This window comes from Trachemys scripta, chromosome 1 (assembly GCF_013100865.1).
Source record: "Trachemys scripta elegans isolate TJP31775 chromosome 1, CAS_Tse_1.0, whole genome shotgun sequence".
Lineage (NCBI taxonomy): Eukaryota > Metazoa > Chordata > Testudines > Emydidae > Trachemys > Trachemys scripta.
This window is the reverse complement of record NC_048298.1, coordinates 241,221,515-241,247,421: the sequence shown is the minus strand read 5'-3', so window position 1 is coordinate 241,247,421 and position 25,907 is coordinate 241,221,515. Positions and strand designations below refer to the sequence as shown.

The 25,907-nt window shown below is 42.3% G+C and overlaps 1 protein-coding gene across 1 annotated transcript in view; it reads right to left on the bottom strand.

Moving 5' to 3' along the window:
- Window positions 1–6,149: 6,149 nt before the first annotated feature.
- Window positions 6,150–25,907, bottom strand: part of COL4A1 (collagen type IV alpha 1 chain) — a 218,906-nt gene continuing 199,148 nt past the window's right edge. The window contains exons 43-51 of the mRNA XM_034774844.1: window positions 23,782–23,854; window positions 23,017–23,088; window positions 22,538–22,666; window positions 20,499–20,597; window positions 14,863–15,075; window positions 13,122–13,299; window positions 9,550–9,664; window positions 8,262–8,434; window positions 6,150–6,964 (exon numbers count right to left, since the gene is read on the bottom strand). Coding sequence (XP_034630735.1) covers window positions 6,883–6,964; window positions 8,262–8,434; window positions 9,550–9,664; window positions 13,122–13,299; window positions 14,863–15,075; window positions 20,499–20,597; window positions 22,538–22,666; window positions 23,017–23,088; window positions 23,782–23,854 — 1,134 coding nt within the window. The 3' untranslated portion in view covers window positions 6,150–6,882. The remainder of the gene's footprint in view (window positions 6,965–8,261; window positions 8,435–9,549; window positions 9,665–13,121; window positions 13,300–14,862; window positions 15,076–20,498; window positions 20,598–22,537; window positions 22,667–23,016; window positions 23,089–23,781; window positions 23,855–25,907) is intronic.

Genomic DNA, 25,907 nt, shown 5'->3' with positions numbered 1-25,907 from the left:
TCTGTGTCCTGGGATGAAAGTTCTTACAGATATGACACTTCTATTAAACCTGGGATTCCCGCAGGCACTTCAAATAGCTACTATGTGGGTCACTAAGGGCACGTCTTCACTACCCACCGGATTGGCGGGTAGCGATCGATCTATTAGGGATCGATTTATCGTGTCTAGTGTAGACGTGATAAAATTGATCCCTGATTGCTCTGCCATTGACTCTGGAACTCCACCACAGCAAGAGGCGGAAGCAGAATCGACGGGGGAGTGGCAGCAGTCGACTCGCCGCCGTCCTCACAGCCAGGTAAGTTGACCTAAAATATGCAACTTCAGCTATGCTATTCACATAGCTGAAGTTCCATATCTTAGGTCGACACTCCCCACCCCCATAGTGTAGACCTAGCCTAACAAGCATAGACTTGTTGCAGTTAGAGCAGGGCTTAAAATCCAGAGACTGGGGCATGCCCCGCCTGAGGCAAAGTCCCCGCCAGGACCCTGACTGACTAACTACAGTACTTAACTGCTACTTACTAACTAATCTACTATAAAAACAAACTATTTACAGCTGGAACAGGAGGTTCGAAGAGTAGGAAAAACCACTGACCACTTGTGAAACAAAGGAAAGAGGCGCTCTGACGGGTGGCAAGAAGGAACTGAGAAGACCTAGGGTCGGCGGTGCCTGATATACTGACGCATGAGCATGGCACTCAAGGGGGTGCCACAGCCGGCCCTCTGGACACTGCTAAGGCAAAAGTCTCCGGCAACTGTGCACGTGGGCGCGCACACACACCTAGAATGGAATCGACATGAGCAAGCACTCGAAGAACATCCAAATACTGAAAATTTCAGTTTATTTGGATTCTGCTAATGGCTCAGAGCTTTTCAGCCAGTTCCTTAAGTATTCTAGGATGTATTTCATCAGGCCCTGTCAACTTGAAGACATCTAACTTCTCCAAGTAATTCTTAACTTGTTCTTTTCTTATTTTAGCTTCAGATCCTACCCCATTTACAATGACATTCACTATGTTAGTTATCCAATCACCGCTAACTTTTTTGGTGAAAACTGGAACAAAAACAGCATTTAACACTTTCGCCGTTGCTGCATTTTCTGTTTTTTTCCGTCTTGCCCTCCTCATAGAGTAATGGGCCTATCCTGTCCTTGTCTTCCTCTTGCTTCTCGTGTATTTGTAAATGTTTTCTTGGTATCCTTTATGTCCCTAGCTAGTTTAATCTCATTTTGTGCCTTGGCCTTTCTAATTTTGTCTATACATGCTTGTGTGGTTTTAATTTGTAATTTGACCTAGTTTCCACTTGTAGGATTCTTTTTTTGAATTTCAGGTCACTGAAGATCTCCGTTAAGCCAGCATGGTCTCTTTAAAAAACTCCCAACTCTCCTGAACTCATTTTTTCCCCTTAGACTTGCTTCCCATGGGCGCTTACCTACCAATTCTCTGAATTTGCTAAAATCTGCCTTCTCAAAGTTCATTCTGCTGTTTTCCCTCCTACTATTCCTTAGAATCATAAACTATCATTTCATGATCAGTGGCCCCATGCTTTATAGACACTGACATTGTGTGCAATTAATTTTGGATTAAGCAGGATTTTTTATGATATCAAAAGGAGTTAATAAATGACTTTGCAGAAAGTCATAAAACGGTAGCATATTTGTTTAAAAATAGCTAACCCACATTTCATGCTGTCATTTTTCCAGGAGCCTGATAAGTAGGGCCCTACCAATTTCATGGCCATGAAAAACATGTCATGGACTGTGAAATAAGACCTGCCCTGTGAAATCCAATCACCCCATGCTGCTGGGAGTGCCCCACTCGGGAGCTCCTAGCTGCTAGCCCAGGCCAGGCTGGGGAGAGACAGAAGTTGTCCTTCCCCTGCATGGCTGCCCTCAGTGGGGAGATCAGACCCACCTCCAAAGGCAGCGCAGAAATGAGGGTGCTACACCCTCATTTCTGTGCTGCAGCAGCCCCAAAACTGGGCTCGGAGCTTCAGCCCCTACGACTGCAGACAGGACTCGGGGTTCTAGGTGCCCCGGCTTGGGGCCTCAGCCCCACAGCTGAAGCCGGGGCTCAGGGCACCCGGGTTTGAGGCTTCTGCCCCCTGTGGCTCCAGCCGGGACTCAGGGAACCCAGGCTTTGGGTTTCCTGACTGGGCTGAGGGTGCCCATTTTGAGGGGGATCCCCCAATTGGCCAGGACACCCAGGTTTTGGGTTTCCACCCTCCGCAGCTCCTGACTGGGCTCAGGTGCCCGTTTTTTGGGGGGATCCCCCAATTGGCCAGGACACCCAGGTTTTGGGTTTCCACCCTCCGCAGCTCCTGACTGGGCTCAGGTGCCCGTTTTTTGGGGGGATCCCCCAATTGGCCAGGGCTCCTGCATTAATCCACCACTGGCTGGGACTAGCAGCTAGGAGCTCCCAGCTGGGGCACTCCAAGAAGCTCAGGGGAGATCAGACCCACCTCCACGAACCTCCTCTAGCTGCAGGAAGCTTGGAGGCTGCTGCCTTCAGAGCCCAGCTCTGAGGGTAGCACAGAAGTGAGTGTGGCAATCCTGTGAAACCCCCCGTGATCCCATTTTGGGTCAGGACACACACAGTTACATCTGACATTGTAAAATTGAATAATTTTAAAACCTTCTGCCTGTGAAATTGACTAAAATGGTCCGTGAATTTGGTAGGGCCCTACTGACAAGGGGATATTGCTCTCAGGGAAACTATTCTGTAGGAAAATATTTTTCATCAAAGAAGTTACCTTTACAAAATGATAAATCCCATAATTAGAAACTAATCTTACATAATTGTTAGAAAATCTGCATGAGTTCAAAATATTAGGGAAACCATTGGATGCAGTTATTTGTATCAATATATATTTTGGAATATTTTATCAGATTTTTACATGTCAACATACGCATATATCCAGTCTGTTTATATTGAAAACTACTTTCCTCCAATTTGGGGAGGAAATTAGAGAGACGAGCAGGAAAGGAGCATTTGTTAGATATATACAATCTGAAGATAAATGTGTATTGTATAAAGAGAACAAGGGCACCATCTGCAGTTTTAGAAGCGTATTGGGGACATGAAGGGTTTTCTTCAAGTACTGCATACAAGTCAGATTTACACAATGAATTGAATTTTTATTGGGAAAATTATATCGTGTAATCTGGGTGTATACAAGATAACTTTATTTTAACAAATGATCTATTCAGAGTTCCTGTTCATATAATCAGCCACACTAAAGCAACAACGCTGGCCCTGAGTGTTTAAATAGATGACTACTGATTATATACTTTTGTAATATAAGAGCGGGTTGCTATGAAAATTTCACTTTTCTACCTTAGTGCCTGGGCAGCTATTCAGCTTCATCTAGGTCATCAAAAGCAAGGGCTCAGACATTATTTCTGACTTTCACCCACTTATACCTGTACATATTGACATTGGTACAAAGGGCATTTGGGGCAGGACATTTTTTTAGAGCATTTTAGTAGATAATGATTACTAAATAAGTAATCACTAGTAAATAATTAAGACTTCTAAATACTATCTAACCAGTCTTTCAAAGCTTAAGCAGGCCTTGCTGTCAAATTGTTTTTTATTAAGAAAAGAAAGAGGTTAGTGTGAACCCTTCAGTCCTTCACCAGCCAAAAGATGTTTTCTCAGACTAGGCTTAAACTCACATGCAAGCCCTAGACAATCCAATTGTCTGACAGTTTGGGTCAACCAACTGCAGGCAAAATTTAATTCCGATCTGCCTATCAGGTAAGGTGTTGAATGTAAATAAAAAACCTGCCACACCAGCATGTGTGGCCTGAGTCTGAAAAGGGTAAGCTGAACTTCTGCTTTGGTTTCCTTCCAGGCACCACTACCAGGAAGAATATATGGATAATTTACCCACACAAACTGTTGCCTTGCTATATTCTTATTCTCCTCTCATTCCACTCAGCTAGTTGTGCATCACACATCACTTGGGGAAGGATTACAGCTGACTAATTACACACATGCTTTCTCTACAAGATAGTATAAGGCCCGTGTACTGTTTGATGGCATGTATAAGGAAAGTGAGACCCTGGCAAAACTCCCATTGACTTCCATGGGCACAGAATCACCATGGAAGCATGTAGCCCATTTCAATTCAGACACAGTCAAAGCACTCAGGATTTTAAGTGCAAGTGAATACAGAGCAGCAGCCTCCTCTCCACGAGGAAGGGGCAAAAATATGAAACAAAACTGAAATTTTAACAAATTATTTACTTTTGCTTAGTAAAAAATGGAACAACCATCACATTTTCTTGTCAGGTAACCAGATCTGAGATTCAGGCTGCCCGCTCATAAGCAAAACACTAGCTGGTACATTTTGGATTTTATCTTATAGATTTTGGTCCTCTTCGGTGCACTGTAGTGGTTCCTCGCTATTGAGTGGGGAGAGAGGCCACTCCACCTCACTACAGACAGACAGCAAGTAACCATCTATAGAGGAAACTCCGGTCCTCTGGGTAGGGCAGAGCTACAAACAGTCTTTACACTACAGCCACCTGGCTGGGGCGGACAGTAACTAACAGTCTATAAGGGAGTTCTGGCCTTCTGGGCAGGGTAGAGCACATACAGTCTATGGCTCCACAACACAGCTCATACCTTCTGGCCAAAAAGAGGGAGTTTGGCCACCACCCCAGGGGTGGGGTCAGTGGCAGGGGGTTAAGGGGATCCAGGCCCACCCTACTGTATCGGGTCCCAGCTCAGGCCCCTAACAGTGGCAGATGGGTCTGCCACTGGGTTGGCGGTGATCCTCCCGAAACACACTGACTCACTCTTCGGCAGCAGAACCAGAATAAAATCTGGGTCACCTGGGTTGTTTTCCACCACAGTCAGGGTGTAGAGCTCCATGGTCAAAAGGTCCTCTGAGGAGCTGTAGGGACTGCCGGTGGCCAAGTCCCTGAGGAGACAGAGTAGACGTCTGACAGCGGTCCTGCAAGCTCCTTGCAATACTAGTCCATCTCCGACCACAGGGCACAGCTCCACTCAGGGGCTAGACTGGGTTCCTGCAAAGATCTCTGCTCATTGTGGTGGTCCACCCCCTATTGAGCTTCAGGGCTCTCCTTTTATACTTCCTGTCCCACCCCAGGACTTCCAGTGCTGGGTCGGGGCAGATTCAGCTCTGCCCACCAGGAGGACTATAGTGGTCCCTCGCTCTCCAGTTTGGAGGGAGACCATTCTGCCTCACTACATGCACAAAAGAGTCAAGAGTGAGAAATATGTACAGCTAGCTTTTTGACCTCTGATTTCATTCAAGTGAGATTTTTAATTTGAAAAAAACCCCAAACATCTCAACATAAGGCCTGTGTCGATAACGTGTCAACCATGTTTTGCCTTCCATTACTAGTTCTTGTAAGGTGTCAGAGCTGTCTCCTTATTTCCTCCTGTCAAAAATATTTGATGGTTGCAAGATGTGCAGAACAAAAGCGATCTACGGTTGCATCAAGCTTGTGCATTTATTAGTGGCTTATTAAGAAATAATTTATTGTTACTGGGTAAACAGGAGTAACAAATTAGTAAAAAAAAAAGTTTTTACACAAATAGTTTTATTACAAATTTTGATTTTTTTAAGAAATACACATTTAAGAAATTACATAAAAGGCCTTGGCATTCTCAAAAATATTTTGGTATTTGCATGGTTATAGTCTATAAAATAGTTTTAGACACAGCTGTGCTCAAACATCAGAATATTTGCGTAGAGATCCAATAGAACTATTTCTTTGAACACTTCAAAAAACTTTTTAGGGGGAATATTAACAAAATTAAGGCCTTTTAAATTTGAAAATCAAGTCATTCAGTGTGTGATTAGTTTTTAAAACCCTGAAAATATTAAATACAGAATAAACACTGTAAGCTCAAAGCACGTTTGACTATAATAAACACAAATAGTCATTAACCTGGGTTCATTCTCTGCAATTTACAGTTAGGTATTGAAATGAGCGAAAGAAAACAGATTTTTCACATTAAGTATTTTGGCATTTAACATCTAATTTATGACACTGTATTGAAAAAGAGGAAAAATTATGTAAGCTTCTTTTTGAAATTGTAGCAAACTCAAAGCTTGATTTGCCTAATTGTTGATACCTATATAAATTACTAATATATATATATATATATATATTTCCTAACCACAATTGGACCATTCTTTATTCCACAGGAAAATTTGTTCCACTGCATGAAGAAGCTGCATAGTACCAAACATAGCAGAAACACTTAATTGCCCATTTGTGAAACTAGTTTGGCAAACCCTTCCTTTGGAGCATAGTCCCACTGAAACCAATAGGACTAGGGTGGAAGTAAGCACTACAAATAGAAAAGCAAGCTAGATGGCACCCTATGTTTTGAAAATATGGATACATAATCTGTAATCACAAAACTCTTCTTTATATTAGTATTACTTTGTACAGGAACAATAAGTACATACCTAAGAGTCTGGAATTTTGAGATAGCTAGACAATGGTAATAGCATACGTATCTGGGTAGGAGAAATGAATCTAAATATATAGTACAAGAAAGGGGAGTCAAAAGTAAGGCACAACAACATACTTCCTAGCACCTTTGAATTTTTCTGCATGAACTCTGGCTTTTTTATACTGTCAGTGCATTGCATTTACATAAACATTTCTTTTACCAAAAGTGCCATTTGGTATTTGAAGCTTATCTTTGTTGTCTCTTTTCTTCTTCAGCAAGTACAGAGCCAGTAAAGCAGTGTGTGTTAGTTATGCAAGTTCCTATAAGGCACTTTACTGTTTTCATATTGGACAACAATGAGGTACATATGATATACATCTAAGCTTCATTGCAGTTAAACAAATAGCACCATATTGTGACATTAGTTGAAATTCAAATGTCATTATGTTCTTCTCATACAGACTTGACAACGGCTAACGTTTGAGCGCAAGTCCCCTGCTTTCAGAGTTGAAGGAGTAGGTTTCCTATGAAAAAAATGGACAACCATCAATAACTGCTAATACAAAAATATAAGTTTGCAAGTTTATTGTTAACTTGGCAGGGGGGAATGACTATATACGAAGTGTTGTCAAAATGAACAAAACAAACTGAAAAAGATCTGTCGCTCTAAACTCTTTAGTTATAAGAAATTATTAAAAACAAAAGTGGGTAAAATATTTTCAGACAGAAGTGTGATTTTTTTTATTGACTATGTGCCTTTAATAATCCGGACCTCAAGCCTGCAATTCAAATTCACATGAGGTAAGGTTGCAGGATTGGTCCCCTACCCAAGGATGTATGATGTACAAACCAGGACTGTTTCTGTGGTGTTCATAAAGAGAAAGGGATGCAAAGCTTTACAGTTCTCTCCTTGTGAGGGACATAAGGAATAAAGTAACTATGATGCTCATTCTTCTCTCTTTTTCTCTGAGTAGCCTTCCTTGTACTAAAGAGCGATATTTATTCTTGGGTAGCGGCTAGCACAAGGCTTTGCATCACTTAATTCCTCAATTTAGAGCCTAAATAGTACAGAAGTTGTGCATAGGCCCATGTGCACAGGGTGAAGCTCATGGGTGAATGATAAATAATTGTTCAAGCTCATTCAGTTCTCCGCCTCTCTGAGTATGTATACCCTGCAATTAGACACCCATGGCTGGCCCATGCCAGCTGACTCGGGCTCACAGGGCTCAGGCTAAGAGTCTGTTTAACTATGGTGTAGATGTTTGGGCTTGGGCTGCAGCCCAAACTCTGGGACCCTCTCATCTCACAGTATCCTAGAGCCTGGGCTCCAGCCCGAGCCTGAACGTCTACACCACCGTTAAATACCCTATTAGCCCAAGCCCTGCGAGTCCAAGTCAGCTGGCACAGGCAAGCCACAGGTTTTTATTTGCAATGCACACATACCCTTTCCGAGGAGATGTCAACAGCTGTGCTAGTTTGCAGTGCTTCTGTTATGAGCTAATATCCACTAGGGATGAGATTATGCTCTGGGATAATTTCTATCAAGATGTCAGTGTATCCCAATTACGACTGAAATCACACAAGTGAAACACAGATGTGGTGGAGGTACAAACACTCTTAGGTCATCCTAAAAGGAATACTGTAAATAGATTTCATTTGGTATATCTTAATCCAAATAGACTACCAATAGCTGTTCATCTTTTAAGCTTAATCTAGAACAATTCTAGTGTTACTTTATAGTAAGTTTCACACTGTTGCTTTTACAGATGTATAGTGAGTCGTGAATATGGATTTTAGAAAGAAAAATCAATGATAACTTACTTGAACATCTCATTTCTCTCTATAGTGGCAAGCCAAAAGCTGTAAGCATTTGCATAATAGTTACAAGTTCCACGACCATGGCATTCTATGAAGGGAGCACTGCGGAACTCCTCTAGACAGGAACCTGGAGATGCCAGAGCTTGTCCGGAACCCTCAGCACCAGCGCTGGTATGCTGGGAAAATGCAAGTAAATCAACCAGATTAGAAATATCTAACTCTTTAGGCCTGGTCTACACTGGAGGGGGGCAGGGATCGATCTAAGTTACACAACTTCAGCTACGTGAATAACGGAGCTGAAATCAACATACTTAGATCTACTTACCGCGGTATCTTCACTGCGGTAAATCAACATCTGACACTCTCCCATCAACTCCGCCTGCGCCTCTTGCCCTGATGGAGTACCGGAGTCCACGGGAGAGCGCTTGGTAGTCGATTTATCGTGTCTAGACTAGACGCGATAAAGCGACCTCTGCTGGATTGATCGCTACCCGTCGATCCAGCAGGTAATGTAGACAAGCCCTTAGTGACAGTAGGTTGTAACTCTTTTAAACAAATACTTTGCCATATGCATTTCCTCCCCTCTTTTCAGTAATGTGGTGGAGAACCTGCTGCTGCTCTTCCCTCCTGCTTTGGGATAATGGGTGGCCAGTTGGGAGCAATGGGAGTCGGGGAAAAATGGGAGGAATGGGTCCCAGGGACAGGGTATCTTGGGCCCTGGGAGGAGCATGGTGGTGAAGGCAATCAGGGAGAGTATCTTGGAATCCACTGGTGATAGGGCCCACAGAACTGAATTGCCTTGCGTTACCAGAGACTGTGTCAGATAAAGTTTGGTACTGAAGCACACCAGAGACTGCTCAAAAGATCAAAAATTCAGTTAGGCAAAGGTCCTATTCATGGAGAGATCAGGAAGAGCAGAGGCAGTGGCTCTATATTGCTCTGTGAAGGTGCTGCAACCCTGAACTGGAGGGACAATAGGAAGGTCTGTTAATTTCTATGTTCATTTAGTCCTTGGCATTTGTGCTGAAGCTGTAAACAAGGGAATGACAGTGTGTTTTGTGAGAGGAATTACTTTGCTAGAAACTAGAGAGTGAATTGTTACTAAATTATTCTCTCACATTAACTAAATAGCCAACACGTTTCTAAAGTCACCAAAAGAGCAGAGACCTTGTCCTCTGACCCTTGTTTCCCTGCAATGGCACAGACAGACAGTACCTTTCTAAAGGCAGGAATACATCAAACACCAGCATAAATTATTTTTCTGATCCAGGTGACATCCTGGTGCACTTACCATTACAAAGGAGTAACCAATCCAAAGCGACATCCAGCCTTCTGGGCACAATGGTATTTGAACTGTTTGGCTGTGAACTGCAATTACCATGGCAGGAGCCTCACACACAGAGCATCTATAAAGAACATGACAGCAAGGAACTCAATGTACTTGGAATAGTAACATTTATTTCCTCTTTTCGGGAGTTATTTGCACAGCAAGTTCAGAATTTACAAGACCAACCAGTTAAGCATTGGAGTCACTAATCCTACTAGTCTTCACTGGATAAAGGAAAGGAAGGGCCTTATTATTATAAACTGAATAGTTCAATACATTTACCCTTTTTTCTCTTTTAAATTTTAAATGTCAACAGCCAGCATATGTGCAATGTTATTAACACTGAAGGGAAAATGGCTCAAGAACTAGAAGAAGGTCTGGTGAGACCAGGAGTAAATAGGAGCAACACATTGCTTTAGCTATAGACTTATATGACTTCTGGAGAGAACACCAGCACTTCTTTGAGGAAGTGAAGACTTCTTGGGAAGGCCAGTGAAACATGTACAGAGGAGGGTTCCATATGCATTCCCTTTAAAGATGACTTTTGTTTATGTCTGGGGTCCTTATCGCTGAATAAAGGACAACTTAGCCAACCAACTGGAACACTGGGCTTAAGAAACCAACATTCGGAGAGGTTTACAAACAAAGATGTTTTTAGTTCAGGTATGTAGATTCTACTTCTGACCTGCTGGCTCCCAAAATAAGCAGGAGGCTCAGGCTCACTAACTCCTCGGTGGGTGTCTCTCTCTCTTTGCTAAGACTGCCAAACAAAGTACTAATAAATGCCAGTTATGATGCAAATGATAATCATACGGGCTCCTGCTAATTACGAATTTGACTGGGACCACGAATTCCTTCCTTGCAGCATAGCCCTAAAAATAGCCACTTTTAATTAGCACTGGCCCTTTTGGTTCAAACCAGACACCTAAGATGAACAGCTTTGGATTGCATTATCAGAGCAACAGAGAAATTAAGTATAACAAGCAGGAGTAAGCTGGGTTCTGTTAAATCCACAAAAGCAAAGAAATTCAGAGTGAAGGCATCTACATTTGACATAAAAGGATTCACACACTGCTTAGAACTCCAGCACAAAAACTACATGGTTATTTTAAGAAGCACAGCAATGAAAGAGGAAAAAATAGAATGTAAAAGGCGCCTGGTACTAGCTTTGCTTCAAGAGATTTCTGGTGCATCAATGAATGACTTTGGGACAAAGGAAGTCTCTTGAACCAGGGCAGGTAAGTGACACTTCTACATCTTTTCAATTTTTCGATGCAGGATGATGGTGGTTGAATAGTCTCAAATAATAAAAGAAACTGTCAGACTATGAAGATAGCCTTCTGCTTTGAGATTACAGTGGCATGCACAGATACAAAAGAACATATTAAAATAATTTCACTCTACACCACCTTTCCATGGCAACTCTTGGCACAGTAGATTCTTTTAGAATCCAGGGTTCAAGGGAAAGCTGTTCTATATGCATAGGCTAGTGGGCAGTTTAAGGGCAAATTTCAACAGCGGTCTCTTTGTTCAAGATTTTCAAGAGTGACTCAAGGGATTTTGGGTACCTTACATGAACAAGTTAATGGGGCTTAGTTTTCAGAGGGTGGGCACTCACCATTTTCTAAAAATTAGATCCTTTTTAGGCATCTCCAGTAGGGCACAAAAAAAGGCAGACAACCCAAATCTCTACTCCTTTTTTTTTAATCTTGGCCAAAATCTGTACAATCAAATTTTGAGGCATTTTGGGTGTCAAAAAACTGGGAATTAAGTACAGAAGTAATATTTGCATAAGGTGGGTCCAACTACACAATTTACACATAAAACTCCAAGTCTGGGAACACACAAAGTTGTGTTGCCATGCAGAAGGAGTGATATTTCATTCTTATGAATCCTTTTTAAAAATTGGCCCTTAGCTTGTTCATGTTATATGAGAAACAAACCGCCATATTAAGTACTCTGATACACTGGATCCCTACAATGGGGGATGTTACCTTAGAATTGTCTGGATAGCTAATATACATAGACAAATGTGTCATGCTCCAACCCTCGGAAAGCCCACCAGAGCAATTTCCACTCCCACTCATCTCCATGGTAGGGAGAGAGCACAGGAGTTGTTAGGGTGTCTACACAGCAGCTGGGAGGATACTTTCCAATGCGGATGCTAGCGCTGTTTGAGCTAAAACTGCTCAAAACTGCTGTATGGATGCAGTAGCATAAGTGGTTGGTTGAACTAGTTGCCTGAGTTAAATCCCACCTAACCTCCTGGGTAGTTGGACAGCTAGCCCGAGCTGCTGCCCATGACATTGTAGCCACACTACTATTTTTAGCATGCTAGCTTGAGCAGAGCTAGCATGTGTCTGTCCATCCAAGCTGGGAAGCATCCTCCCAGCTGCTGCATAGGCATAACCTCACACTCTAGGACAGGGGTCGGCAACCTTTCAGAAGTGGTGTGCTGAGTCTTCATTTATTCACTCTAATTTAAGGTTTCGCGTGCCAGTAATACATTGTAATGTTTTTAGAAGGTCTCTTTCTATAAGTCTATAATGTATAACTAAACTATTGTTGTATGTAAAGTAATAAAATGTTTAAGAAGCTTCATTTAAAATTAAATGGCCAGGACCCGGGCAGCATGAGTGCCACTGAAAATCAGCTCACGTGCCAGTTGCCGACCCCTGCTCTAGGATCAGGATGGCCTATAAAGGCCCTGCCTGACCCCTGCGTGTCATGATTATCAATTTAGTAAGATTTTGGAGCTCCTTTGTCAGATCCTAATTAAATCAGAATGGTGCAGCCCACTAAGTTCATGTGATCTCTTCTGCCTTAAGCCTTGTGCATGTTACATCAGGGCACAGTTTATGCTAGTAAATTAAAAAAAAAAAAGGGACCAAATCCACAGCTGATATAAACTGGTGCAGTTCAAATGAGCTCAATGCAATTACATCAGTTTACACCAGCTGAGGAGTCAGTTCTACAAATAGTAAATGATTGCTTTACAGTACTACACCGGGTTCCTTTGCAATACTGTTTGCTTTAAACTAACCCTAGTTGTATTCAAGCACCAAAGCAATGTCCAAAACAATGCAGCATATTGCATGATAGTTAAAACAGACATTGATATATTTTCAAAAGATATTAAGCCACAAAGTGCTTCTAATTAGAGCTGAGTATAAAAACAGAAATTATTTTTCCCCTTGGAATTTTGAATAAAAATCAAAATTTCTGTTTAATTCAAAATTTCCTGTTATATTTGTTCAGTGAATTTATTCAAAATAAATATTTTTGTTTCATATGAATCTAAATAACCATTTTTTGGCTTGGGATTTCTTCACTTTTTCCAGGGGAAAAAGTGTGGAGACTCAAAATATTTTCATTTTAATTCAAATCAATATGGAAAAATTTCAATCATTTAATCAAAAATAAAATCAGGATAGTCTGAGTGATATGAAAAAAGTTTGATGAAAATTTTTTGACCAGCTCTATTTTTAATAGGTCTTCTGCATATTCATAACCAATGCAGCAAGAGCAATACTCACCTACTGATGAATGGCCTGATATTGTCACCAGTGATAGGTGCCATACTCATTGGCATGGGTTCAGGAGTAGACAGCCAGTAGGAATAGTCATTCCTTGATGCAAAGTTGCATACATTATTGATGTTGCAGAACAAGAATGGCATAGTGCTAAATTTACGAAGACAGCTCCCTGCTGTGCCTGAAAGTGTAATAAAAAGGTTAATGTGTAAAACTCTGTTCGAGTGAATATTTGGCAACAGCATATTTTAATCAACGCAATTTTGATGACAGTGCACAATGTTTAAAGTGCTAACATGGCAACCCTGACTCTGAAACTCACTTCCCGGCTCGCTCCAGCAGGATGGTGAGAGCATAAGGGAGGTTCTGATATCAGTCTGAGAGGGGAGGGCTAGCTTGTTTTGCTCCTGTATAAATCCCAATGGCAGACCACAATCAGACTTTAAAATAATTTTTTCCCCTCAGCTCCATGGTAGTCAAGTTTATATAATGGTTGCCTCTAGAATTGTATATTTGTTTATCAGATGCCAAAAGATACATTAAAGCAACAATAAGATCACAAACTTAAATATAAAAAGTCAGGGAATGCAAAACTTAAGGGCTTTTCAGTAACACCAATACATTTACATTAAACAAAGATGATATTTTTGATTACTAGCTAGTAATTATCCAAACTAGCAATCAAATACATTATACATGTGCAGTGCCTTGAATGCCTGAGGTTCTCTGATCAAAGAAGTCATTGTCTCCTTGTAGTCAGCTGACCCATACCCTGGGCTAGGCTGTAGTTTCATTGAGTCTCTTGCCCCTAGGTCCCCTATGGGCAGGGCTTAAATTCTCATGGAGTATTTTTCTGGGGCCTCCAGGCCCCTCCACCTAGGGTGACCAGATGTCCCGATTTTATAGGGACAGTCCCGATATTTGGGGCTTTTTCTTACATAGACTCCTATTACCCCCCACCCCTGTCCCGATTTTTCACACTTGCTGTCTGGTCACCCTACCTCCACCCCCAATTCTAGGGAAGTTGAAAATATTTACTGGAGCTCTGCTCTGGACAGCTCTGGCTGAATTTAAGCCCTGCCTATGGGAGCCCCACTTGTGGGCAATCTCACTATTCCCAGCACGTGTTCAGCTCACTGCCGGGGTCTTTTCAGAGTCCAACTACAGTTCACTTGTCTCTATAATCCCAGGAGGTGCTTTCCAGGTCCTGCCACAGATCACTGATGGGAAGCAGCCCTTCAGGGCCCTTGTCGGTAATAAGCTTGTAAAGTCAATCTTCCTCTGCCGAAAGCTGAAGGTGTGGGGAGTCGGGGGGAAGGAAAGGCTGGCCACTGCCTCAGACTGAGCTCCCCTTGCTACTAGAGCTCACTAGCAGTCCCTAGCAGCATTCCTGCTACCAGGCAAATTTCCCCCCTTTTCTGTGGCTTGTTTCACCTTTTTAAGCTCTCCTTCTCCAGGTGGAGCATGTTCTGCAGGTGCACCTAAGCCTTTCTACCAGTGGGATGGGGGTATGTCCCATCACGCTCCTCAGGGCATGTTTGTGCAGTGCTGGAAAAGGGTAAACCACTATAATAGCTATAAGTTAGTATGATTATTATGCAGTCTGTGCTCTACATAGTGTAGTATGAGCCTACGAATAAGATAAATATTTGTTTCGTCTGTAATGAAATTAAGCTGCATTACACACTCATCAGTAATGCATGCTAACATCTTATTTGATTTGATTTATTTTATTATTTCTTACCCAAATCCTGACCATGTGCCCTTTCATTGCCTTGTACGTAAAGTAAGGAGTAGCCATAGTACATCAGTTTAGTTCCAGATGGACATTCTGGTTCTTCAATGGTTTGGCTGTGTCTGGTAACAAGGAAGCCATGAGCGACAGATGGTGTGCCTGGTGGGCCCATAGCACCTGGTAAACCCTCAGGGCCTTGTGGACCTCTGGCTCCTCGTGGACCTACAAGACAGAAAGTCACATTTACCTCTTTTTTATTTCTAAAAGTGTCAATAGAGAGAATCCAATCTGAGCCATCAATTGTATATTTATTCTCAATGTACACAGCTACTGTATTATCGCACTCGGTTGAGCAGACTGCACACAGTGTCGATGATAACAATTTTAAATGATCAGGAAACCAATGATTATGCCTTATGTATTTGCACAGTGTTTTGTATTTAACCTTGCACTAGACTTAAACGTTTTATCTGGGGAGAAAAATTACTCTGCAGTGTTCAGTACTACTTTACTTTAATTTCTTAAACTCTAACACATAAAGGAAAATAATTTAGACAATGGAAGTAAATGAAACCAAAGTACTTTGAATGATTATTAAATGTCTCTAAAAATGCCTACAGAGAAAGTGTGCCAACTTCTGATGGAGCTGAAATTAAAGCAAGTAAAGGGAACTAGAGAATTGCTGCTTGCCAGGCAATCACTGTTAAGAATTTGAACTGTCTGAAATTACAACACATATTAAATGAAAAAACAAACAAAAAAAAAATTGAATGCAACATTAAGACTGGGGAAAATAAGCACTCAGACATCAGCAAGTTCTGTAAAGGAAAGATTTCTCTGCACTGTTAAAGTGCCCATTTTGTTCATCCATGTTGTTTACAATATACATAATACATGGAAGTTTACATTTTCTGACGTTAGAAGGACCTGAAGATACTAGCGGGCAGATTGTAATTGGGAGTGTGTACGTGGGGGGAAGAGTCGGAGGGTGGATGGAGCCTTTTTCTGTGCCAGCCCTGTGCAAGGACCAGGGGAAAAATACAGCTTCTGTGCTTAAGGATTCACAGAGACGCTTAAGGGACGATCATCACCTCAACAGGAGCAGGAAAGTGGGCCTCTTCCCCAGGCCAACATTATGGGCTAGGTGCACTGGAAAAGCAGGCTGCACAGTCCTAAAGGATTTGATTTGATTAAGATTGCAAGATCTCCAGGCTTTGTCAGCGGTACTTGTAAGATGCTTGACCCATAGCTATAGTGAAGCCTCCATTCAAATATGTCCTCTGATGTTTTTCAAAAGTTCAGGTCCTGTGGATTTCTAAGCTTTAGAGGAATAGAGCTACAGAGGTCTCATGTGTTGTGGGGCCTGTCAAATCCTTAGTGAAGAACTAGTTTGCTGGCAGATCTTACAAGCCACAACTTCTGATTGTGTTAATTGTCTGCCACATTTCCCAGCACAATTTCTTTGTTGCTTCATTCAAACAAATTGACCAAGTTTCCAAGGAATGCAGCCTCCACAAGTTGCTAGCACCACCTCCTTCTGCATCTATTCAGCCTCTGCAATTAACAAACTTTGGGAATGGTATGAGTGGCTACTAAAAAGTACAGAGCTAAATTGCTTGCTGCACTTACAATTCATGGGCACCACATCTATCTTTAAGGGCATGTTTCTGATCTCTCATCAATGTAAATAAAATCAATGAAGTTATACTAGTAACCTTAGGCTCTGACCGGTGCCTACTGAAGTAAAAAAAACAAAAACACACTCTTATTGACTTCAGTGGTTGCTGGTCAGACCTATGTGCACTGACAGAATGTTCTTCTATGCATCTGGAGTCCTGCATTTTCAAGTACTTGTAATTTTATGTATTTTTTTTCAAATGTAGCAAAGCACACACTGTACATTATAGCCTAATCAGTCATCAAATCCAAAAGTTCATCTATTTTTGAGTAAGCCCCATGGGATAAGAAAGATGGTTCTATTTTATTTATTTTTAAAATGGAAAATGTTTTTTTATGCTCTCATGATTCAAATGGCTGAAGGGATTTTGTCTAAATTTTCCCAAACTATTCCTCTGTGGGCAGATACCTATCTCATAGAACTGGAAGGGACCTTGAAAGGTCATTGAGTCCAGTCCCCTGCTTTCACCAGGACCAGTTGGTGCTTGGGGCGGCAGATTGTTCGAGGCGGCATTCTGCCCAATCCTAGGGCGGCACAGCCACTTTTTTTTTTTTTTGTTCCGCTCCGGCTGCCCTGTTTTTTTTTTTTTTTTGCTTGGGGCGGCCAAAAAGCCAAAGCCGGCCCTGGCTTTCACTAGCAGGACCAAGTAGTGTCCCTAACAGATTTTTTTTATTTTTTTTTTGCCCCAGATCCCTAAATGGCCACCTCAAGGACTGAACTAACAAGTCTGGGTTTAGCAAGCCAATGCTCAAACCACTGAGCTATCCCTCCCCCAAAGATCATAGAATATCAGGGTTGGAAGGGACCTCAGAAAGTCATTGAGTCCAACCCCCTGCTCAAAGCAGGTCTAATCCCCAAACAGATTTTTGCCCCAGATTCCTAAATGGCCCCCCTCAAGGATTGAGCTCACAACCCTGGCTTTAACAGGCCAATGCTCAAACCACTGCTCTATCCTGCCAAGCATAAAAGTTCAACCCCAAAACTTCAGAAAGTTACAGGAGTGTGAAAAAAAGGAAATTATAATGGAACTTGTTTGCAAGATTATTATAAGAGGTTCAACAAGGACAAGTGCAGAGTCCAGCACTTAGGAAGGAAGAATCCCATGCACCGCTACAGGCTGGGGACCGACTGGCTAAGCAGCAGTTCTGCAGAAAAGGACCTGGGGATTACAGTGCACAAGAAGCTGGATATGAGTAAGCAGTATGCCCTCGTTGCCAAGCAGGCCAACGGCATATTGGGCTGTATTAGTAGGAGCCTTGCCAGCAGATCGAGGGAAGTGATTATTCCCCTCTATTTGGCACTGGTGAGGCCAAACCTGGAGTATTGCATCCAGTTTTGGTCCCCCCACTATAGAAGGGATGTGGACAAATTAGAGACAGTCCAGCGGAAGGCAACCAAAATGATTAGGGGGGTGGGGCACATGACTTATGAGGAGAGGCTGAAGGAACTGGGCTTATTTAGTCTGCAGAAGAGAAGAGTAAGGGGGGATTTGATAGCAGCCTTCAATTACCTGAAGAAGATGGAGTTAGGCTGTTCTCAGTGGCGGCAGATGACAGAACAAGAAGCAATGGTCTCAAGTTGCACTGGGGGAGGTCTAGGTTGGATATTAGGAAACTCTATTTCACCAGGAGGGTGGTGAAGCACTGGAATGGGTTACCCAGGGCGGTGGTGGAATCTCCATCCTTAGAGGTTTTTAAGGCCCGGCTAGACAAAGCCTTGGCTGGAATGATTTACTTGGTGTTGGTCCTGATTTGAGCAGGGGATTGGACTAGATGACCTCCTGAGGTCTCTTCCAACCCTAATATTCTATGATTCTATGATTATAGTGGTTAGAATTGCTATCATCTATTATTTTCAGATCTATCTAGTTATCTTTCTTAAGTTTTTCTAAAGTGTCCTTTACCATGGATTGTAAGTAATATGCCAGGGATCGGCAACCTTTGGCATGCGGCACGCCAGGATAAGCACCCTGGTGGGCTGGGCCGGTTTGTTTACCTGCTGCGTCCGCAGGTTCAGGCAATCGCAGCTCCCACTGACCGCAGTTTGCTGTCCCAGGCCAATGGGGGCTGCGGGAAGTGGTGCAGGCTGAGGGATGTGCTGGCCACATTGGCCTGGAGCGGCGAACTGCAGCCAGTGGGAGCTGCGATTGGCCGAACCTGCGGACGCAGCAGGTAAACATACCAGCCTGGCACACTTACCAGAGTGCTTACCCAGGCGGGCTGCGGGCCAAAGGTTGCTGATCCCTGTACTATGCTGTGTTCTTAACATACAATACTGCAAATGCTTTGTACAGATCAATCAATTCAACTGAAATAATTACTTATCATCTTAGAGAGACAAGGTGACCTGAAAAAGCTCTGTGTAAGCTCAAAACCTTGTCTCTGTCACTAACAGAAGTTAGTCCAATGAAAGATATTATCTCACCCACCTTTCCTCTCTCATGCCCTGGGACCAACACAGATAAAACACACTGCTTATAATCTTGTTAGTTTACTAATATTCCTCTGCACATCTTCATTTTTATAATTTTCCAATACAATCCAAACAATCTATTCTGCTATCATGGAATGTTTTATATAAACAAACATAGTGTAGGGATTAATAAGGGTTTGGCATCCCAGGCTGGATTCATACACTCTCTTGTATGTTCTGTAATGTTGTCTGTGTGTGTCCCCCATCCCCCCGCTCCATATACTTGTCTAACTCTGCCTTGAACCCTAATTAAAGCTGTTCCTGTTGCGGCCTTCTGTGGAGAATTCCATACATGGTCTACCACCAGTGCTGCCTACTGAAGTTCTGCCTAGACTCCTTTGGGACCTGACTTTCCCCTAGCTTGGTTTATGCCACTAGTTCCTGAAATTGACAGAAAATCAGATCCTCTTGTAGCTTCTATCCTTTCTATTCCCATCAGAACTGTACATACTTCACTGAGGTTTCTTCCTTTCCAAAGAATAGAGGCCTAGTCTCTCTGCCTTGCTGTAGAACTAAATTCAGCAAATAACTGAATCATTCTGGCTATCCTCTGCAGTACCTTTTCCATCTCTGTAATACCATTTTTATAATAAGACAACCAGAATTGAGCGCAGTGTTCCTAATGGTGACCTAATTCAGCACCTTCTTGTGCAGTGATTTTCTCATTTATTCAAAACCTCTGTTTCTTTCTTTGCTTTTAAAAGTGCTGCTAAACATCAGGCTTAAACTTTTAGAGATCCTTCCAATGTAACCTGGAATCTCCCCAAAATAAAAATACTCTTTCAGGTCCTATTTAGGCTAAAAAAATCAATTAAATCAAAGTACCATATTAACTTCTGTTTCATTAAAACTAGGCAGAGATCTTAAATTCTCAATTCCTGATCACCAGGCTATCACTTTGAGGACTAAACAATATATTCAAAAGAATAAATTATTCAATCTGGAAGATATTTCTAGACTGTGAACATTTCCTTTCTGAGTCATCTCTTTTCTAGATTAAGCCACGTAAAATAAGACGCCTGACACTCAATAAAGGTATTATAAAATTCCACAGGTAATCTCTCTAAATCCAGAGTCTTTTCATTATTAATAATTGCATCTAACACATCTTCTCCTGCAGTTATAACTGGTAGCTGTACCCTAAGAGAAAGGTGGAGGTTTTGAACCTGTATATCTTTTATTCACTGTAGCTGTATTTTCTTTATCTGGTATCTGATCTACCCCCATCTTTTATAAGGACTGGGGCAAATAACATGTGACCATTTAATTCTATGTAAAATAGCCTTATATGTCACTAAATTACATCAAAAAATCTCTTGGAGGTGCCAGCAATCCTTCAACGACCATGTGCTTTTAAATGATACAAGTGTTTTTGTTATGTGTCTCTGCTTCTTGTGCCATCTTTATCCAACTGCCAACCTTATTTTTCTTAATAAGCAATCTTTTATAGTCCCTTGAATGAAGAACAGAGTCTTTAAAGAATACACAGACCTACCTGGAGGACCAGAAGGACCAGGTTCTCCTTTCTGACCAGGTTGACCATCAAATCCTGGATTACCAGGTTGCCCGGGTATACCCTCAGGTCCTGTCACTCCTGTTGAAATATAAGAAATAATTACAATTGGATCACAGAGACATACTTGTTCTTGCTTTTTGGATTATGGGCTGGCAATACAGAAAAAAGCACATGCCCAGTACCTATAGGTAAATGCTAGTACCCGGAGCAGGGAGGTGGGGGTGCCTGCTGGGGGAAGGGTGTTGAGGGGTGTGGGATGGGAGAAGATCAAAATATAGCCACTGGAGGTGCGCATCTGTAGCAACTGATTTCCTGCTAGCATTTGTCCAGACAGTAAGGACGACACACAGGCCTTTCTCCTCATTCTATGACAGCAGGAGTACAAGGCTGAAGGAGCTTCAAATAAAAGCCCATAAAGAGAGCTAAAAGTCAGTAACAAGTTGTAGGAAATTCACAGCCCTGCTAGGTCTTTGCCAGATTGGTTTTGGCTTTAGCCGTTAGTTCAGTGCTTTATTTTGTAGCTGTTTGAGTGTGTTTTCACTCTCATTTAAATACCAGACTGCTGTATGCAGGGGATGCAGTTTAACAGTACCAGCACCAAACTGGTACTTCCACTCTGCTCCAGATATTTCAGTTACACCTGTTCTTCTGCAGATACTGTATAGTGCAGTGTGACATTAAGGCTTTGAGATAACTATTGGAGCATGGCTACAGACTCTTTTTGGCCAAAGCCATATTCTGATTGGACAGTGAAGTCATTTGGATGATTTCACAGTCATTTAACCAACTCACAATAGTGCATGGATATGGCCCCAAGAAGAATCATCATGCCCTTTATGTTAAATAGATAATGCAAAAAGACAAATTGTCTTTCACCTTATTTCCCCATCACCTCCATATAAAATAATGGAGAGCAGGGGGAAGGAGTTTCTCCTTTAAAATGTTACTGATTTTGGAACCCTTCTGAACTGCAGCTTCCTATGCTCCCCCTTGCCAATCCAAAATGCTACCAGCCCTCGCCACTTATGCCAGCCCTATACTTTCTCCCTACTTCTCTTAATCTCTTTAAAAAATTTAAACTTTCCAGTTCAGGTGTTTTATGTAAGTTTCATGCTAAATGCTGCTCAGTTCCACAGAGACACTGGGCTAAGAGAGAAAGTGGGGACTCCTTGTTGAAGACCTGCTTTTGGCATTCCTGTAGCGTAGTGGTTGTCAAACTTTTTTTTCGCGGACCACTTGAAAATTGCTGAGGGTCTCGGCGGACCACTTAGTGATCTTTCCAAATGTTGTTTGTACCATTAGCTAATTATTGTAAAGCGCTTTGGATAAAAGCACTATATAAAAAACCCTTAATAATAATTAAGGTTTTTTTGTTCTACAAATAAAGCACACAACTCATATTTTAATATCAGTAGTCTTATCTTTCTAATGCGATGGATGTGCCCTCTCTCCCCCGCTGCGGCAGCCCCGGAGCTGGGGCTGGGAAGGAGGGCCGACTCTCCCTGGCAGCCACAGCCCTGGAGCTGGGAAAAGTCGTCTCTTTCTCTGGCCACCGCAGCACTGCACATCCCAAATTCCCCCCACCCCCTCTTCTCACCCCACTCCCCCTTCCCACCTATTCCCCCCAAGGCCACCACCTCACCTTACATGTGCATCTTCTCCAGGGTCCAGACACCTAATTAGAAAAGCCACGCGCTGCGCGGCTCCACTAATTAGGTGGGTGGTCCTTCGCTCTCTCGTGTGCAGCCACCCAGGCGCACACCTTAGAGGGAACTATCTGTGTATCACCTGAATGGAGCTTGCGGACCACTGGTGGTCCACGGACCACAGTTTGAGAACCTCTGCTGTACTGGAACTTCAAAGAGAAGCATCACTTTCCTATAGGCAGCCACTACAGACATGGCTGGAGAAGCAGCTGCACAGAGCTTAAGTTATGCCAATAGCCTGCTAATGCTCAGCCTGTCATAGCTTCTTTTTACATTATGCACCACCTATACGCAACTTTAAGACCCTCTCACCTTGCTGTCCTTTTGGACCTGGAAGTCCAGGGAACCCTTTTGGACCAACTGGTCCGACAGGTCCAGGTAAACCTGGTTCCCCTTTATGAAGCTGATATGGACCTGGAGGACCTGGTGGACCTTGTAAACCTGTCAAAATTGATGAAGCAAATACAAAAGAGAGTGTTTGTTATCAGACAATATAAATAATTAATAATTATGTGCATTAGCACCCAAAGGTCGCAATAAGGATTGGGCCCCGTTGTGCTAGGCTCTGTACAAATATATTGGGATAGAAACCTAGCTCTAAGAACTAAGAGCTTACATCTAATTGTAAATTATCTTTACAGTCTGTACATTTTGAGGTTGAGATTCTATTAACTCACTTGCACATTCTGGGTTTTTTTTTATGTTGTACAAAATGCAAAGGGTGACATAATGCTACTTTAAGTAAAAAATACCTATTTTAAAAATCTGAAAAATATATAAGCTTACCATACCTTTAGAGCCAGGAAACCCTTGGTCACCTTGTTCTCCCTTGAGACCTGGGAAGCCAGAAGATCCTTTTGGACCTGAAGTCAGATGTACATGAAAATTTAAGCCATTAATTCTTGTTTTAAAACTGTGTGTGCTGAATAATGGATCCAATCCTGCAAATGCTTAGACACATGAGTAACTTTACCCACATGAGCAGTTCCTTTGATTTCAAATGTTTCCAGGAAAAGGGCATTTGAAGTGATGACATAAAACTGCCATCAATATTCAATTAAAAGATAACTGAAGACAAATTCACACTCAGATTTCTAAATTCAGATACACTTCAAATGTATTGACAGCTGCATTCTTTCTTACACTTAAAATTTTAATAAACATAATAATGATAGTGGAAGTGATAGAAAAGGTTTGTCTACTTGCAAGCAGCCTCAAGTTTAGCACGTCACACCGCATCTCAAAGAAAACCCTGACTATTCTTAGAACATACAAACATTGATTTTTCATTTTTCTTCAAAAGCAAACATGAATTGTACAATCTTCAGAACAAGAAAAGGGAAAAAATTACTGACAAATTCATGTTGTCCTTGTTCTGGCTTCTGAGATAGCTTCAAAATTAAGGCTACGGTATTTGTGGGTTGCTAGATTAACATTCTTTGAATGTTTTCTTTTGATAAAGGAGGGGGGGGGGAAAGCACAATCTCCCTCTACCTTACATGAAGTTAGAGATCAATAATTTTGTAACTATACACAAATTACATATTTCTCCTCACCTTGAAACCCGGGAACTCCTGGAGGTCCCATATCACCCTTTTGACCAATATCTCCTGGTAAACCAGCACTACCCTGTATAAGAAGAAGCCAGACATGAGTTATCCTATATTGCTATGACACACCTCTCAAATAATCATGTGATTTTGGAAAGCTGTAAAAAACACTCAAGTCGGTAATTTCTAAAATCAGAGACAAGCCATTTGATCCAAAGATGGTCCTTCTCTAATGTTACGTTGCTCAAATGAGAAGGCTTTGTTCAGAAACAAAGGCTTGTGGTAAGCAGGTAGAGCAGCCTGTGTGATGATCTGTGCTATGCTATGCTTTATCTTGAGAACACACTGGGACAAAATAAGGTGGCTCAATAAAAGTTTAACTAATCAGGTGGCCTTGAGTCTTGGGAAATGACACCATGAAAAAATATTAGAAGGGAGACAAGTATCACTAAATAGAGCACTCACTCAGAATATCCTAGACTCAGGGAGCTGGCCTCAGGTGACCCCAGGGGGAAGATAGGATATTTCAAGTCAGAGAAAGGATTAGTACATATATGGAATGAGATGAAAGTTATTCATTAGCCTCAAGTTCCCTTGCAGGGGACTTGGTCTTTTCAGCAGTGCTGAACTGGTCTAGGAGCGAAGAAGTTTAACACCCAAGGCCTGATTTTCCTTTCATATACGCTGGTCTAAATGAACTACTCCAGTGAAATTGGTTATAACAGTTTTACAATAGTCTAAGACTGTGTCTACACTACAAACTTTGGTCAATATACGTTACGTCAACATACAGCTGCCAAAATTAGTGTATCGCTCATGCTCGTGCACACTTGGCTGCTTACATCGGCGCTGCATGCACTCACCAGGAATACTTGTGTCGATGCAAAGTGTGGTGCATTATGAGTAGGTATCCCAGTGTGCCATGTGCTGCCATCTGGCACATTGCCTTCTGGGAAGTTTTTGCAATGTGTTGTGGTATATAAATAACTCACCTAGGGATCTCTGGGAGCTAGGGCTCAAGTTCCCAGCATGCCACTTTCTTCATATCCCATAATGCCATCCATATCCCATAATTATGTGGGTTGTTTTTTTTTAAGATCCCACAAACCACATGGCACTGTTTGGTGTTTGCTATCTCTGACGGAAGCATGGATCACCATACCTCTGTACCATTCTCAGGAGTGTTGCAAATACAAGCCGCATGATTCTCTGGTACTATCAGAGCCGCAAGAAGAACTATAATAGCAGGAGACATGGCAATTTCTTTGAGGACAGGTTGTTGAGGGACATAGTGAAAAACAAGGTCATTGATGGTATTCATGGAGCAACTGCCAATGGTGGAGCGCAGCTTCTGGGCTGGAGAAATGAGCACTGACTGGTGGGATTGCATCATAATGCAGATTTTGGACATGAAGCAGTGGCTGCAGAACATTCGGACGTGCAAAGCCACATTGCAGGATTTGTGTTCCGAGCTCGCACCATTTCTCCAGCACATGGACACCAGAATGAGAGCGAGAGTGTTGATTGTTGAGAAGTGAGTGGTGATCACACTCTGGAAGCTTACATTTCTGGATTGGTGCCAGTCAGTGGGAAATCATTTTGGAGCTGGGAAATCCATAGTGGAGGCTGTTGTCATGCAAGTGTGTAGGGCCATTCATTGTCTTCTGTTATGCAGGACTGTGATTCTTGAAATCAGCAGGACATAGTAGATGGATTTGCAGCAATCAGGTTCCCAAATTGTGGTGAGGCAATAGATGGCATGCATATCCCCATTTTGGCACCAGCCCACCTTGCCACAGAGTACATCAACAGAAAACGGCAACTTATCTATGGTTATACAAGCATCGGTGGATCACTGGGGATGCTTCATCAACATCAATGAGGGCTGATCAGGGAACGTTCATGACACTCGCGTCTTTCAGAACACATGACTTTCAGAAAGCTGCAAGTAGGGACATTCTTTCCTGACCCCCGGATTGCCAGTGGTGATGTTGAAATGCCACTAGTGATTCTGGAAGACCCAGCCTACGTCTTGCTCCCCTGGCTTATGAAGCTGTACACTGTCCACCTTGACAGCACCAAGGAAAGATTCAACTACCAGTTCAGCAGGTGCAAAATGATAGATGAAGCAT